General features: G+C 36.2%; 1 protein-coding gene across 4 annotated transcripts in view; it reads left to right on the top strand.

The window, feature by feature from the left end:
- The window catches only part of KIAA2026 (uncharacterized protein KIAA2026 homolog), a 63076-nt gene that overhangs the window by 17114 nt on the left and 28362 nt on the right, over positions 1-17600 (top strand). For 3 of the 4 annotated variants that reach the window (XM_015280186.4, XM_004949073.5, XM_025145248.3), the window contains exons 5-6: positions 11237-11313; positions 16969-17058. In XM_015280186.4, coding sequence (XP_015135672.2) covers positions 11237-11313; positions 16969-17058 — 167 coding nt within the window. The remainder of the gene's footprint in view (positions 1-11236; positions 11314-16968; positions 17059-17600) is intronic. The other variant, XM_046905520.1, reaches the window with a different exon arrangement.

Below are 17600 nucleotides of genomic sequence, written 5' to 3'. Positions count from 1 at the left end.
GTGTCTCATGGATCGCTTGCAGTCTGCTGAGTTGCTTTCCCAGCAGATACTGGGTGGTGGAAATGTCCTATATGGATGAGAGACTGTGAGCACAATGACTCTTCTTGCTAGGCAAGAAGGCCTTGTCCACAAGCTCCTCTAGGGCCTGTAGTAGATCCTACCACCAGATGTTCTTTATTGTTCTTGTCCTTAATTTTTACCCATAAGGTCTTAATATGTTCCTGACTGTTTCTCAGAGGTAGCTCTTTGCCATCTATCAATTGGTTAACATACAGGGTAACTCCCCTGCCCCTCCTTCTAAGAAGCTTATACCCCTTTGATCCCTTGTATCCCTACAAGTAGTGTTCTGGTTGTGTAGTTCATAGAATGGCTTGTGTTGAAAAGGACTTTAAAGATCATCTAGTTCCATCTACCCCACAGTGGGCAGGATTGCCAACTACCATACTTCTGTAATAGCAATTAAGCCATAGTTCTCTAATAACACTATGGCTTCCAACTCCTCCTGCTTATTTCACATGCTGTATGCATTGGCATAGAGGCATTTCAGCTGGCCTATGGACAGTGTTACCTTCTTGGAGGAGCCCTCCCTAATGCCTCTGGGACAAATCTGAGGGTTTTTTTCCCCCTGCTTCCTGAAGTGACAGAGTTCCCTGGCTCTTTTTTTTTAACTCAGAGGTACATTGCCTTTCCCTGTCAAATCTAGTTTAAAGGTTTGCTAATCAGTGCAGTCAGATTGCTGCCTATCTGGTCAGTTGTGTCCCATCTGACATCAGTGTGCCTGGTCTTTCCAAGATACATCCAATATCACAGAAGCCAAAGCCCTGAGTGTGGCACCATCCATGCAGCCAGTCATTTATCTGTTAAGATGATGAGGTACATCAAGGATTGTAGTGCAAGGCACAATATAAAAACACAAGAATTCTGACTGTTTGCTTGGAACACAGACTGGATGAAACTGAAAACATGCAGAGGGGTGATAAAAAAAAGAAAGGGTGAGAGTCTGACTGAAGTAACTCTATGTGCCTGAAGCAGAGGTTGAAACAAATGTGACTTCAATCTCTTTTAATTCAGTTTGTGTAGAAAACCCCTTTATAGCATACATCTGCTGTAACCACGGTGATTTGTTGAAATGTTATCCCTTAGAAGAACCTGAATTCAATACCCTGTACTTGTGCTTCAAAAGATTCATAGCTATCTATCCTCTTAAACTTTATTTCACAGTATGTTCTATTTATTTGAAGTACCGTTAAGTTTTGTGTGCGAAGTCAACATTTACTTGAATGTGAAGGAATGAATTTAACAGCCTGGCAGCTGTTTTGTAGTATCTGGTATGCTTTCATCTTCACCTTTGTCTTCAGAATAGTAAAGATTTCATTATAGGTGTCTGGTTTATATGTGTGGAACAGCCTGTTAACAATATTTAAAATAATAAGTGAGGTGTTCTATAAATACATGTGGTTTCTTTTCTTCTGCAAGTTGCAACCAGGCACTCAGTGCATCAAGCTGCAGTGCCAGTCAAGTTTAGTAATTCTGGAAACGTGCACCTGTTGTAGGTTTACTTGCATTGTTCTTTAAATCATCATAATTAATGTACTTGTTCAGATCTCCTTTGCCATTGTAACTTTATAAAAACATTCTCTGTGCCAACGTGGAAGATTTAAAAAGTCTGTAGTAATGCTTCATTTTCTAGATAATTAATTGCATGCGATATTTTCTAGAAGAAGAGCGCTGGGATTGAGATTGAAGATTAGGAGAGAAATGTAAAGTCAGGACATGCTCAGTTGTTGCCAAACCTTTGAAATGTGTGCAAATATATCTTAAATGTTGGCAAAAAGGAAAGGTCTTGCATGTTTTTCCACTTGAGAACAGTGGAGTTGCATGTAGGAGTCTGATGAGCAAGCAGGAATTTTTGCGTTTGGACTTCATTTTATCATGGTGAGTATTGGTGATGTAGAGTAAAATACCAGCTTTTTCCTCTCCAGGGAGATTGCAGCATATGCATCACAGCATCAAAAATTGCATTATTGCTCTATCATGATGGCAGTTTGTAATTTGTAGCACTGATTGCTATCTTCAAACAAGAGCCACAGGATCTCACAAGAAGTTCTACTAGATCTTTAGATATGTTCCTGTTTTCAGATTTATGTTATGCTAACTAATAGATGGGCTGTATTACTCTTGATGAGGTGATTTAAGAATGTCAGCAGCATTTCTAAGAATTTTCTTAGTGCTGTTGGAGGAGCTGTTAGCTAATAAAATGTTGATTTCCAGTAAATCCTTGAACAGAAGTATTCAGGCAGCATTGTTACTTAAGATGAGTAAATGCTGAAAAATCTGTAAATGTGAACTTTTTTTTACCTTTTTCACTCCTAGCAGTCACTTTGACTAACAAATTGCTTCATCACAAATCGTAAGTGCATAGAATCACAGAATGGTAGAGCTTGGAAAGCATCTATGGAAGTCATCTTGTCCAACCCCTGTATACAAGCAGGGCCACCTTGAGCAGGTTGCAAGTAGTCACCTACACAGTAAAAAATAAAATAAAATTCTACTGATATTCAGACAGAGCCTTCTTTGTTTCCCTTTATGCTCATTGCCTCTTGTCAAGTCTCTGGGAATCAGCAAAATGGACCTGGTTATGTTTTCTTTGCAACTGCCCTTCTGTTACTTAAATACAATCATGAGATCCATCCTATCCTTCTCCTGGCTGAGCAGTCTCAAGGCTCTCAGCCTGACCTTGTAGAAAAGATGCTCCAGTCCCTTCATCATTTTCATGGCTTTTTTGTTGCACTCTGATGTAACCTTGTACTGGGGAACCACGGTGCTCCAGGTGTAGTCTCAGTAGCCCCAAAGGGAGAAGGACTATCTCCCTTGACCTTTACTGTCCATGCTTTACCTAACATAGCCCAGGATACCATTATCCTTCTTTGCTGCAAGGGCATTTAGTTGGCTTGTGTTCAACTTGGTGTCCACTGGGACCCCCAGCTGCTTTCCTTTTAGGTGGCCCCCAGCATGTTCTAGTGCCTGGGGTTGTTCTTAATGAAGTGCAGGTCTCTGCACATCCCCTTGCTGAACTTCCCTAGTTTCCCATTTCTCCAGACTATCCAAGTCCCTCTGGATACCAGTTCGACCCTCTGCCTTATCAGCCACTCCTGGTTCTCTGTCATCTGTGAATTTACTGTGTGTACACTCCACCTTATCATCCAGATCATTAACTATCACACAGAACAGTATTGCCCCCAGAGCTGACCTGGAGGGTTCACTATCAGTTACTGGCATCCACATAGACTTCATTCCAATACCTACCACCCTTTGGGCCTGGCCATTTAGCCAGTTTTCAACACACCTCACTGTCTGCCCATCCACCCCGTAAATCAATACCTTTTCTGTGCAGTTCTTATGGGAGGCAGTGTCAAAGGCCCCACAGAAATTCACTGCTTTTCCCACATTAAGCAGGCTGGTCACTTCATCATAGAAGTCTATCATGCTGGTCAAACATGATTTCTCCTTAGTGAATCCCTGCTGACTATGGATGAGGAGAGAAATGATGAAGGAAAATATGTAACAATTGGCACTTAATTATCTGACAAAAGTGTAACATTTTTCTATGTTAGAATTGAGGTTTGAACAGGTAATGGTTCAAGACAGAATGAAATCATGGAAGTGGTGTTTCTTCTGCTTTACTTACTACAATGATTCTTCACTCTTAATTTAGAATTAACAATTAAAACAGCAATGTAAAAATTATTCAGTTTTTAATTATTTTACTAATTTATTTTGGTTTAGTTTTATGTTTGTTATATAGAATACTGTCTTTGATTGAGGACCCAGTGATATGTAAAACCTGGAATACATTGTTTCAAGCAGCATCTCAGCCATACAGAGAACATTGACCTCCTGTGAAAACAACTTTTCTGTGAGCAGTGTTTATTTCATATTCTTTTTAGTGCTTTCAGCTATCTCTCTTACTGACTTAAACAGTACACAAGTTTCCTTCTTTATCGTCCTTCAAAGACCAAACCGTGACTAGCAGGATAGGAGAGTATCCATATTAAACATTACTTGTGTGTGCTTAATACCTTTCTGTCCCCTTCTGCAGGTGAGTAGGGGCATGCTCTGTGGGAAAACCCATATTTTCCAGCATTTCTGCCACTTTTGCCAAAGCAAAAAAGGAAATGATAGCTGAAGTGTTACTCAGCTGTACTGCCCTTATTGCCGATTGCATGCATTTTGACAAGAGGTTTGTGTCAGCAGGTAAAGTCAGGGAATATACAAATTAAGCTTTTCTGCTGTGTTGCTGCCAGCTCCAGATGTAGATTTGTTTCATTTATTGATGAGAAATACTATCGTGATTTAGTGGAGGGTTGTTAGAGTAAGTTTGGTTAAGTTGTGGTTGGACTTGATGATCTTTAAGGTCTTTTCCAACCTGAGCAAGTCTATGAGTCTAGTATTAATAAATTTCTTGTTTTATATCCATACATATTTGGATTATAGTTTAATTTAGGGTAATGTGTTGTAGTTTACTTGAAGAATAAGGTGATTGTGTATTTTCCCTGTATTCTCTGGTAGAGAATTAGAGGAACGCTTATTTGTTGCACTTCTGTGTTCGCTGAATAGGGCTCTTGCCTTAGATGTCTGTAGTTTTTACCTCTCTAATCTTAACTCTGTCTGTATTGGAAGTGGTATAAAAAAGAGTTGATCCTCTCCTGTGCTATGGGAGGGAGAACAGAGATGAGAAAAGCTACTTTTATCCAAGATAAGATGCCTTATATCCACTTCCCCTCTGAACTGAAACCCCAGTGAAACGTGAAGCCTGCTGGAAAAGACATTGTCGAGACATTAGTAATTAGTAATCAGTTAAATCATGTTAGTGGGTGAATAAAAGAGGTACAGGAATAATGTAGGCTGACATCTCCTAGTTTTATAGTACTTCTATTGTAGCAAAATAGATTTTTTTAAATATAGTTTTGATATGTGCATGTTTGAATACAAGTCTGTTTTCCTTGTTTAGTAATATTATATAATTCTGATAAAAGACTAAGCTTTTTTTTCCTTTTTAAAGAAATATTGACATATTTGAAATTAAAATTTATATAAAAAAAAAGTTTTAATCTTCATTAGAAGCATTGCCATGTGGTGCTAGCAAAAGTAAGAATAAATCAGTATTTACTTATTAATCTTTATGAAGATTAGTCTTTATAGAGATTGAGGTACTGGAGCAGGTCCAAAGAAGGGCAAGTAGGCTTGTGGAGGGCTTGGAGAATATGTCCTATGAGGAGAGACTGAAGGAACTGGAGCTGTTTAGTCTGGGGAAGAGGAGGCTGAGGGGAGACATTATTGCCCACTTCCAATATCTGAAAGGTGCTTACAGTGAGAGCGGGGTTAGTCTCTTGTCACTGGTGACAGGTGACAGGACGATGGGAAATGGTCTCAAGTCACGCCAAGGGAAGTTTTGATTGGATATCAGGAAAAACTTCTTTACAGAAAGGGTTGTTAAGCGCTGAAATAGGCTCCCCAGGGGTGTGGTTGAGTCACCATCCTCACCATCCCTGGATGTGATTAAAAAAGCCATTTGGATGTGTGTTGTAGTAGGCGCTTGGCAGGGATACGTGCTGTATGGGATAGGCCACTCCCTAAGGCGGTATCAGATGTGGTACTCAGGGACATCATTTAGCAGAGGGTTCTTTGTTAGAGTAGTATGGATGGTTAGGTTGCTGTGGTTGGACTCAATGATCTTTAAGGTCTTTTCCAACCTGAGTGACTATGATTCTAAAAAACTTGTGTCAAATCCTTTTCCCAGTAAGTATTTCTCTGCTTTGCAAAAAAATAACTGTTGAGAGACCACTGTTAATTCTTCAAGATGGTAGTTGTAACAGCAACAGCCTTTGTGGAGTTGCAGCTCTTAAGGAGAAGACCTCTTCAGAAGTTTCTAGATCATTATTTTACACGGACTTATTGTTGTAGTTTGGATAATTTATTTTGAAGGGAAACTATTTCAATAGAGAATATTTTTATCATTTTGTTCTTAACATGATTGGGGAAGTGTGAAACTGAACAAAACATTTTCTGATTTATCTTCCATCTGTGCAATGCACTCTAGCATTATTGATTCCTGTATGTTGGTTATAGCATGTGTAGTCTCTGTAAGGCAGTCTTTTAAAAGAAGCACAGTGATAGAAAAGTTGGTTGAAAGGAAGCTCTGGAGGTCACATAGTTTGGCTCCTTGTTTGAAGCAGTACTCTTAAAAATGCCAGGTCATGTTGACTGTGATGTGTCTAGATATTTCTTGAAGACCTCTAAAGATAAAAGTCTATTTATTGAGCCAGCCCATTCCTCTGTGAGAATGTTTCTACTCAAATGACTGCACATTCACTGACACAGCCTGCCCAGAGGCTGTGGAGTCTCCTCCTTGGAGATGTTGAGAAGATGCCTGAATGCAGAACTGGGCACCCTGCTCTCATTTTTCTACTTGAAAAGGACTTCAAACAGATGGGCCCAGAAGTCCCTGCCAACTTCAGTCATTCTGTGATTCTATCATTATTTCTCTTGTCTTTGTGTGGAATTATTAAATGGTTTCTAAATCACAGCTAGTAAAAGCAGGAGACTGAGAGCTGGGAGATATGCAGGTCATGTTGAATCACTATAGGTAACTTAATGAAACAACGTATATCAAGTTCTTCATTAGATTTTTTTTCCTTCTTTATTTCTCAGATTTGTTTTTCTGGCTGTGATTACTTTCAGCAATTAAATACATTTGTACATTGAGCGTGCTCTAAAGGATACAGTGTGCTACGACTCAAAATACATCTAGCTTCTCTCAGTAGCATTACTTCATTTTTTGAAGTGAGTAATTTAAACTATTTTAAATAGTCTCTTTAGCTAGGATCACGAGCAAAGGAGGTCTAGCAGATGACACTGAAGTAGTTTGAGAAATTACCACTCACAGTAGTAGCCTGTTCAACCCTTTACTGATTCTACTGTCCATAAAGAATCTATGTCCAATCAGCTGAGCAGTTCAAGACGAGTGACTATGCTCTGTGGTGGCATGACTTCAGTATTAGCGTGACCATTTTTGTATGTGACAGGGACAATATGAAGCATCTGGTAGGGGCAGACATATCATCACTGTTGTCTTTACAGAACATACTTGCTTATCAGTCTATGCTTTCAGATTGTGTGGATTTATGCTGTGGAGAACTAATTTTTCATGACTTTATTAGAAAATTTTCACACTTCAAATATTCAAATTCACTTACCGTTAGGTTCCAGAGTTAGTCTGGAAAAAGAACACAAATGCATGAGTGCAGCTGCATTGTCTCAGGAAGTACTAAAGAAAAGTTCCTTCAGATACTTCTTTTATCATATTATTTTTTTCTTTTCTTTTTTTTTTAAGTTATTAAGCTATTACAGCAAAAATTTCCTTTGTAACTTGGTGACCGAGGAATGTTTTTTTTGAAGACCAGGGATTACTTTTCATTATTATATCATTATTGGTGCAATAGCTTCTTCCTTTCACATTTAAAATTGTTATTTTATAAGGATGTTATTAAAGTAGACAGTGACTTTCCCAAAGTTAGTTTCTTGTATCTAATAATTTTCTTCCACAGTGCAAATATTTGTTTTGTTTTCTTTTTTGGTGCTGGCACCATAGGACGTTTGGTGTTTATAGTCTCCAAATGGTAAAGAGACTGTGGTGCTGTACAGTACAAATATGTTGTTAATTCACAGAGTTATGTCAGGTTGTTAAATAATTATGAGTCTTATGTGCATATATTTTATTAGACACACTTTGATAACCCATTTGTCAGACTTTATTTAGCAAAAAGAAAGAAAATGAATTTTTTTAACGCTGATTCAGATTACATTACAGGTAAGGGGTAATCTTCAATATGTTTCTAATCAAATTTTCAGTTCTTCTTGCTTTATTTGCTACCCCAATCTTCCATTTTGGATATTTCTGCAAATAAGAAATATTTACTTGGTCTTTTAGTATTTAATTATAAACCTTCCTAAGTATTTTCCCCTTTTTCGGAAGTCAATACTAATGTGAAGGGAGAATATATTTCTGTTATCTCTTGCTTTTTCAAAGTACGCTGCATCATGTAGTACCTGATGCTGAAAATATTCAAGTAAATATTCATTAAGAAATGATATATTGAAAATATTAAAAACTAAATGTTTTTTTTAACCATTCAGAACTATCTTCTATAAAGAAAGATAATGTAAGATTGTCTGGCAGCCTCATGTTTTTATCCCTTCATGCTCTTGCCAGATAGCATTCTTTTACAGCATTAAGTAACCACCGTATGTCCAGACTTCTTTTTCAGTGTTTGTCAAGAAAACTTGTATTAGATGTCTGCTTTAATTCATTTAATGAACAGCACTGTTCATCATACCAAATATGTTTCCAGTGCATCTGGATCCTTAAAACATGTACTAAAAATGTTGATATTTTGGATTTTTTCCATGTTGTCAAAATATATAGGTCATTGTTTTAATAAAGATGCATCTGTATCTTTGTCACGTTTCTCTAATGTTGAGTCTTTGAGTGTTGACTTTTGGTAGTTGAGGGCTCTTTGAATTTTCATACATTTTCATTAAGTGGATTTTCAAGTCTGGGTTTATAGCAGCAGTCCATCCAGCCCTGTACCCTCCCCTAGCTCTGTTCTGTGTCAGATTCAGCTACAGTGCTTTGGAAACCTCATAGTGTAGTAAACTGAAAATAAATTTTTGATTTTTCTGTTCCCGTTGTTTTGGCTTATGATTGATAGAGTGTCTTGAGATATGATCAGTATCTCAATGTATTCTGTTTAAATTGCCTCTACATCAATGTAGATCACTCTGAAAGTAACGCCTCCTATTTATTTCTGTGGGAACTACAACAGATAAAAAGAGCACAATAATACTATTCAGTAGAACAAATTTTCAGGTACAAACACTGTTTTTCAACAGTCACCACCATCAGTTGTGCATTTTTACCAGCAGTGAACAAGAGCCTGCATACCATGCTTGTAAAAATTGGCTCCAGCAGAGGTGACCCACTGTTTCAAAGGTGCTATGCTGGCATCGTTGCTAAGAAAATATTGCCTGTGCAGTCCATCTTTCGTCAGACAAATACATGGAAGTCATCAAACCTGGACTATACAGGGGGTGTGGTAGGACGGTCTAGCCAAGATTGCCATTGTGCTTCCTGGTCTTCAGACTAGTATGGGGCCTGGTGTTAGTTACTGTGTTGCATGAGAAAGGTCTTCTTTGGAAGTTCAAGCCTTTAGCTTAGTCAGGGTTGTGAGGTAGTGGTCAGAGTTGGTTTCTCCAAATTCCAGGATATCTAGAAGGATCATCCCTTTCCTATCCCAAAAGGCAATGCACATCACTACCCAGACAGGGCCATGTCCTAAACATTTTCTTTGTTGGGGAATTCAGATGTTGTCACTCCATGGTCTGCTGTTTTGACTCCAGCTCACAGTGGTGACATCACATCTCATCATCAGTTATGATGCAATCCACAAAACTGCCACCTTCAGCCTCATATTGTTTCAGTAGTACCTGACAAACTTGCGTACAATGTTATTTCTGTTCCCATGTGAGCATTCATGGGACCCACCTGGCACAAACTTCGCAATGTTCAGATGTTGTCACCATTGTTTCCAATGCACTGAAGTTGATACAGAGGTCTGTATAATTCCCTGGTCATAAGCTGCTGATTTGTACAGGTGAGCTCATTGAGATGCTCTTCCTTTGGTGGTTTGACAGCTATGCATGGCTGTCAAGAACGTGGCTTGCTTTTCATGCCATTGTCACCACTGCTGAAACACACCACTGACCACCTCACTGTGCTCACATTCACTGTTTGATCTCCATAAACATTCACTAAATGTCAGTGAGTCAGTGGGTGCTATTTGTTCCACATGGAGGACACACCTTTACTTTACATGTATTTCCATGTCAGATGCCATATTCCCAGACTGCCCCTCTGCTGCCATCTGTTGCACAGCAATAATGTAGCAGAATATTGGTTGAAAGGTTCAGCCTTCAGAGCCATACCACTAACAACAACCTGAGTCATGGGCCAACATAATAAAATAGGAGGCATTACTGTTAGATTTGCTTTCATATAATTGCATGTGTATATTTACACATACATATACTAGGAAAAAAAGAAAAAACCGAACAATTCCTGACAATATTTTCGTAATTAAAAAATCAGTGTTTTTTTGTTGTTGTTGTTGTTGTTAAACTAGGTAACACGTGATGATTGTTTCTAACAATGAAACAATAAATTCAGCATATGTTGTGTGACTCTTTAGGTTTTTAGATGGAGTTTAGGGCTCTGGAATATGAGCATGGTGGTAATCTTATAGTGGTGGTTTTAGTCTAAGTGAACTTGTCAAAAGAGGACTTGTTGCAGTTTACCATGTGAATGTAGGAATAACCTTACAAGGAACTCAATTATATGAAGCATACATAGGTCTGGGTGGTGCAACTACTTGATGTGAGGAGTGTTCACGGTATATTAATCCTGATACTTCAGGCATTACACCACTTGTCTTGCCTTCAAGAAAGTTGTTAGATCTATATTACAAAATAGCACAATTGTGTGGTGAAGACTTGAGGTTTTCTTCTATAAAGTTAGGCTTTGCCAGTGCCAGAATAACCCTGTGAGTATTCTGATTTCACTGATAACTTCAGTATATCCATTCGGCAATTTCTAGATGTTGTTTGTGCTTTGAGGGTATTTTTTACTGTAATATGTAGATGTCCCAGACCCTAATGTGTGATTCACTTTGCAGTGTCAGAGAACATGCCTTGCAGGTAAGATACTATATTTCTTAAGTTTGTGGCGTAAGTTCTGGATTTTGCTCCTTCCAGAGCAGTGATGTGAATGTTTCTTCTATGACTTAAATTTATTGCATTGTTCTCTTAATTTTTAGGTGCATATTATGAGCGTTGTAATGGATTTGTTCTTATTTGTTCTTTTTTCTTTTTCTTTTTCTATGTTTTTTTCCTTTTTTTTTTCCTTTTCCTTTTTTTTTTTTTTTGTGAAAGAACTGCCCCACAGATACTTGTAGTTTAATGTTTGCTTTTCTGCATCTAGTTCTGATTTGTTGTGTTTACGTGACGCACTCATCAGCCATCTGTTAGTTACAGTTTAACTTTAAAGTCTGTATGTAATTTGGTTTTATTAATGAAGTACAGCAAACAGCATTATGAAGCTTTTCTCTTTTAATCTTAAAAGGAAAAAAATCGGTCTCTAAAAAAGCAATCACAAAGAAGAGGAAAGGTGTCACAAAGTCTGCCATACCAGAATTTCAGGTAAATGATTTTAATTCTTGTTCTGAGTTCTTGAAACCTGAGTGCCTGTAAATTAATTCCCATATTGTCTGACATAGATCTTGGAAATTCTAGTCAGAGATAAATTTTCCTTTTCTAGATTAAAAGGTGTACTTCTAGTAGTGTTTTTAAACATACACTTCACATTTTCCTGGTAGAGAATGTTTTAGCATTTTTTATTACATGCATTTGACATAGTATATAAAAAGTACACAGTACTTTTTGAGATCCCAGGTAAACATGGTGCAGGACAAAACCTGGAAAACAGACGTTGTTGATGTAATGTGTAAGATATAACCTAGGATAAAATTGCTAGTGTTTTTACTGGTTTGGTTTGATATGGTTTAATGATATGCTTCATTGTGATCCTGGAATTGAAATCTAGCTTAATTTACTCAAGGACTTGGAAAAAATCCATACCTTCATTTGTTCATCTTGTCTGCAACTTCTACTTCTTATCTGAACATGAACTTTAGACCAGAGAGCACTAAGAAGAGAGTGGTAATTATAACAGTGTGTTTTTTATGGTGCTGTAACAGAAGTACGAAAGTGTTTAAGTTGTAAGTCACAATTTACATGTCCTTAACTACTTGAATTAAACTTCTCTTTTGGTGGCATCTTTTTAGAAAAACTTATTTTTGAGATAGCAGTCTGTGCTATTCTAAGTTATCAAACCTCATAAAACTACAGCTGTTGTGTAGGTAGTGTCTAAACAAGTGTATTTTTCTCAGTGCATTCCCTCCATGCTGTGGATATATGTAGTTTAGTTAGCAATAGTCTGTCTATCATGTTATCTAAAGCTTAGCCTAATTTTATATCTCACCAAAGTAAACTGTATGTTTAGGTATCTATTTAAATGCTAAAATAACGTTTTTATGCTTACCTATGTAAAATGTTAATTAAAACATAACTGAATAATTTCATCTCTTTTGATCAAAACTAGGCTTTAGATCTGTTTTAGGTGAAGGTAAGAGGTATCAGTACGGACAGTTTAATCTTTTTAGGGAACTTTTAAATTATTTATCTGCTTTTTTTAGAAGGATAGATAGGGCTGGTATAATGTGTTTCAAATATTTTCATATTTTATACCATATTTGCAGATGTAAAGCTTATAAAGCAGTGTAAAACATATGGCTTGATATTCTTTTCCACATACATGGATAACCAGATATCACTAATTTACATAACTATTTAAAGTTGAGAGTATGCTTTTAAATACTTAATAAAACAAGTTTATACAGTGAGATATGCAGGATGCAACTGCAAAAATGTTGCTATTCATATGTAAATATCAGCTCTTTTAGGAAGAAAGCAAATAATTGGAACCTGTTCGAAAATTTATAAATTGTTTTGTATGCCTCCAGTGTACAAATGTAAGAAAGGAAAAAAAAGTAGCCATAATGTACTTCATTGTCTAGGAGTAGATCCTATGTTTTAGTATAAATGTATAAATCCTTTACCTGAAGATCAAAATTCAGCATTAATGCTGAGAATAGTTATATTATTACATACTTTAATATCTTCCATCACGGAGACCAAATGACCCAAAGTGTGCATTAAAACCAGTAACTAACAAAAGAAAAAAAAAGAAAACAGAATACATGTGTGCTAATTAATCTTAATATTTGTAATGTCGGTTTTAAATATCTTTTTGAGGAAATAAACCATGAGAATTTTCTGCTCGTTTTCACAGTTCAAATGTCATGGACAAGATGTGAAAAGCACAGATCAGTGCCTCCTTATATGTGTTTTCAGATCTTACACTAAGTTCTTAGCTCAAAGCTGTTAAAAAAATAATAAAAAAGAAGCAGAGGTAAATTAAATGATTTTTTACTGAATAAAAGCACACAAAAACACGTGCTGTTTTTAATACTATGGAAATCATCTAATAAGTGAGTTGACAGCTCATGAGTTTGTAAGTCAGGTTCTACACTTTCTCTTTTAAAAGAAATTCTCATTTCCAAGTTTATAGCTGCTGTTTCCTGTTAATGTTTAAAAAAAAAAAAAAAAAAGACAATAATTATAGTTCTGTACTGAAAGTTTACTAAGTTGGTGTTGTTGGTTCTCTCCCTGACTCACGTCTACTAATATCTTGTTCTAAGTGCTTTCCCTCGTTCTTTCCTTCTTTTTCCATATGCATATACACATGTAGCTACATAGACTTATACGTACCATAACCGGAGAAGGAACACACATTGTTAGGAGCTGGGTTAATGTTTTGGCTTTTCTGTAACTGTGTATAACAGTTTTAAGTTTCATCAGCTGTGGTCTCTAATAAATACAGATCTCAAACGGGGAGTATCTGGATATTTTCCACTTTGAAGTGGTTTCAATAAAAGGACAGTTTAATGAGAAGTTAAAGTGTAACTTAAAATCATTATGCAGACAGCCTGAAGTTGGGAGCAAAACCGCACTGAAGTGCATTATGTATAAAAAGGTTGGCTGAAGTTCCAGCTGGTTATAGAGGACCAAGGAGGGGGCATCCATAATTCAGGCATATACACAAGATGTGTATTTATGAAGAAATTTACAGATTACACTTTTAAAATAATGATAAAGGTTCATTTGTAAATTCTGAGAGATCACTGGAGAGTGCCAAGTTAGAATGATACTTATCTTTCCTTGCAAAAATCTAGAGATTTTTTATTCCTGCCATTCCTCCTTGAAGTTCTAGAAACCAATTAAGATCTTTGAGAGATTACTAAAATCTGAGATTGTATCCAGTGGGAGAGGTTCAACACTGAATTTGAACATGTACTGAAAAACCAAGTCTCTAAAGCTTCCTTTATGTTCAACTGAAAAACAGAATACTTATTTCTTGTGAAAATGCAGTCCTGTGCCCTGATCTGAAAATGCCTGTGTCAAAGCAAGCATGAACACGATTAATGTACAGGGCATATACGTTAATGGAAATACTAGCACCCTGGAAAGTTAAGGTACTGTGTAGTATTTTAGAGAGTAGGGACTAACTTTTCACTACCTTGAAGTAATAAGCATGTTTTTTTTTTTCTCTTAAGATTCTTTTTCTCATAACAGTTAATTAGAAAGCATGTTCTCCAAGAGGAAGATTATATAATCTTACTTGTAATCTTATAGGAAGATTAGACTGTAACATTAGCATGTTTCTTGTTACATTCACATAACTTACCTGTAAAAACATACAAACCAATTCAGAACATCAGTGTTCTTTACCGGAAGTTGAATTGCTGCATTCTGGCAATTAACAACCATGAGCAAAGACCAGTGAAACAGTAGAGTGTCATTATGAGAAACAACTGCTGTACGTATGTACAACTTCATATCAAGGTGATCATAAAAAAAAAAAATTCCTTCATTTTGTTTACTGACAGTAGATCAGTAGTCATGCAAAACAAAAAAGAGTTTTAAATCACGCGTAAAATAATGATAAAATAAGTAATACTTTAAAAGCATTTTTTTTTATCTCTCAGTACATTGCAAAATAAATTAAGTCATAAGCTAACTTTGCTGAAGCGAGAAGGTAAGTAAAGACTGAAATAAACTGTTACTTATTGAACATGATTTTAGAAGTTTGTGAGAATTTCACTGATCATCATCTGTCTTAATTATGCCTAAAATTTGCCTACAGTTTCTATATCAGTTATCTAAAATCAGAGAAATTCACAAACTACTTTTCCTTGCAGCTTTAGATCCCTTCTGCTTTTGTATGAAAAATACATTCTACACCTAAATGGCTCTTCATTTTTAAAACACCACCTTTGTTCTGTAAGAAATGTTAGATGAATGAGAGAAATTTCAGAAATAACTCCTTCCCAATAATTGTATTAGTATTAGTATCTTATTTAAAGTCTTGCTTTTCATAAAGAAATAGATTTCTTCTTGAATGTTTTTGTGGTGGTTTTCAGTATGGCATCAGAGTGTTCCAGATATTAAACTCATCTTGACAATAAATCCCCTAAGCTGAGCTGCTGCTACCTTCATTGTTTTACCTGGAAATAATTGGTACACAAGTATTAGTATTAGAGGTGCATCTCTGCTGATGTGAAATATGGACTTCCATTACTCTGTCGGCACCATCCCCAAAACAACTTAATTTTTTTAATGTTTGCTTTGTTTTTCCTCTTGATGTACACTCGCTGACAGCTTAGCAAGTTAGATCCTGATGTCTCAAGTGACTGCTCTGACAGAACTAGAGACTGTGAAAAGTGTGGCAACACGAAACACCTGATGACATGTAGTAGCTCTGTTGTAAAGATACAGTTGGTATTCAACTAGTAACACTGAAATCATCCTTATTCTTAAAAACTCTTGCCTTACCATATATAAATTTCTAGAGGGAGGTTCACAGAATTTTAGCAAATCAAATACAGAGTTGGATGGATAGTATCTTCCTTTGGTTCATAGTTCTGCTTTGTCTTTGGTCCTTGACTCAAATACATATGGTAGGAGAACACAAAAGACAATGATGCCATTTAAAAAATGAATTCCAAAGGAATGGATTATAATTGTGTTATGGAATTCTCTATTCATGCCTTTATTGACTTTTATCAACGGCTTAGTGTGACAAACTTGCAAATTTTCGTATAATTATAATGTATCATACATTTGCTTGCAGGCCACGTGGGAGAAGAAAAATCATTATTTGCCTTCTGGTTTGCACTTCCGTACTTGGAACTTCCTTCCATGCAGGACATGTCTGTTCCATGTTATAATGATGAAAGAACTTGACATGCTTTTCTAAATGAATTTGTTCCAAATCTAGAAATTATAGAATTTAATGTGTAGTTAAGATGTTTTGTTGTCAATCAATAATATGGGGGTAAAAATTGTATCATAATAGCATATTGCTGGGTGTTTTCCTACTTGGATTTGACTTTTCTTATGTTATTTCAAAGTTTTTTCAATTCTAATGAAAATGTTTCTACCTAAAGATGTTCAGAAATAAGCAAGTCTCAACTTAGTGACCTGAATGAACCTAACAACTTAATAATTTCCAGTTTAGCTAGTCTGTAGTTGCTGTAAGTGATGGTAAGCCAAAACTTAAAGATCATTATTGTTTCTTTGAAAATTTGTTCAAGTAAATAACATCCATTTTGTTAAAGGAAGGATGTAAAAAGCTGTTTGCCAAGGACAGAAATAAGAAGAAATGCCAATGCACTAGATATACTGCTTTTGCTGAAATGAGATAGATTTTATAGATATGGCTTGGTTATCTTTTGCAATACTGCAGGTAAATATATGAGGTTCTGGAAGCTGTAACAAGAGCAGTAATGTTACAACAACAGCATATTGCAAAGCTAGTACACATTAATTCAACAGGTTTTTGTTTGGTACTCAAGCCTGTTCCACCTCAGTGCTGTACTTGAGACAAATTTGGTAACTTGTGTCATTCACTGCAGCTTGGAGGAAAAACCTACACTGTGAAAAGGAAGCTCATATACAGAGATATTTATGGTTTGTATCTGAAGTGCTTTTGTTTCAATAAGACCTTTTTTTTTTTTTTTTTTTTTTTGGAAAAAAAAAAAGAACTCTAAGAAAATACAAACCAAATGGTTGGCACTGAGTAATAGCACGAGCTTTTAGATTTTATTTAACTTAATTGTGTATTTTTCAAGTCCCACATTATCAAGTGTTTGTGTTCATTTTTTTTTTTTTTAGCTTATTTGCACTAATCTTGATGAACTCAGGGAATTAATCACAAAGATTGAGAATGAACTCAAAGATCTGGAGGACATTAAAAAGAAATCGGTATGTGACATAAAAAGTTTTCTTTTGTATGAATATAAAACTGTGCCAGTTATTTGCTTAGGGCTGTCAGCTGAAGATTTTTTGTCTTTTCGTTGATTGCATGAAGTCTCATATGGTTGGTATGTGGAGACTATAATCTTAATCTTTTCTGTATGTATTGTTCTGTTCACAGTGTTCTTGTAAGGAGATTAATTAACTATATGTTAACACTTCTCACTGCCAGAAAAAACAATACAAGCAGTGGTGATACCTTAGAAGAAGCAGTCTACTTCTATTAAGTGTGAGCCCTCTTCCCTTTAGACAAACTCTTACTGGCAAGTAATTACAAGGCAGAGTTCTCATATTTATCAGATCAGATCTTCTTGAGACCCTTAAGATGCATGTTGGGATTCCTAACCCCATTTATTTTTCGAATAAGTTATTAAAATAGGCTTTGCTGAAGTGTTCCAGAAACTCAGTATTTTTCTTGCAATGAGAGTCCAAAAACTGGGCAGTACTCAAGATGTATTCTCATCGGTGCTGAGTACAGAAGGAAGAATCCC

Source organism: Gallus gallus, chromosome Z, assembly GCF_016699485.2.
Source record: "Gallus gallus isolate bGalGal1 chromosome Z, bGalGal1.mat.broiler.GRCg7b, whole genome shotgun sequence".
Classification (NCBI taxonomy): Eukaryota; Metazoa; Chordata; class Aves; order Galliformes; family Phasianidae; genus Gallus; species Gallus gallus.
The sequence above is the reverse complement of the archived record's forward strand: the minus strand, read 5'-3'. Positions and strand labels throughout refer to the sequence as shown.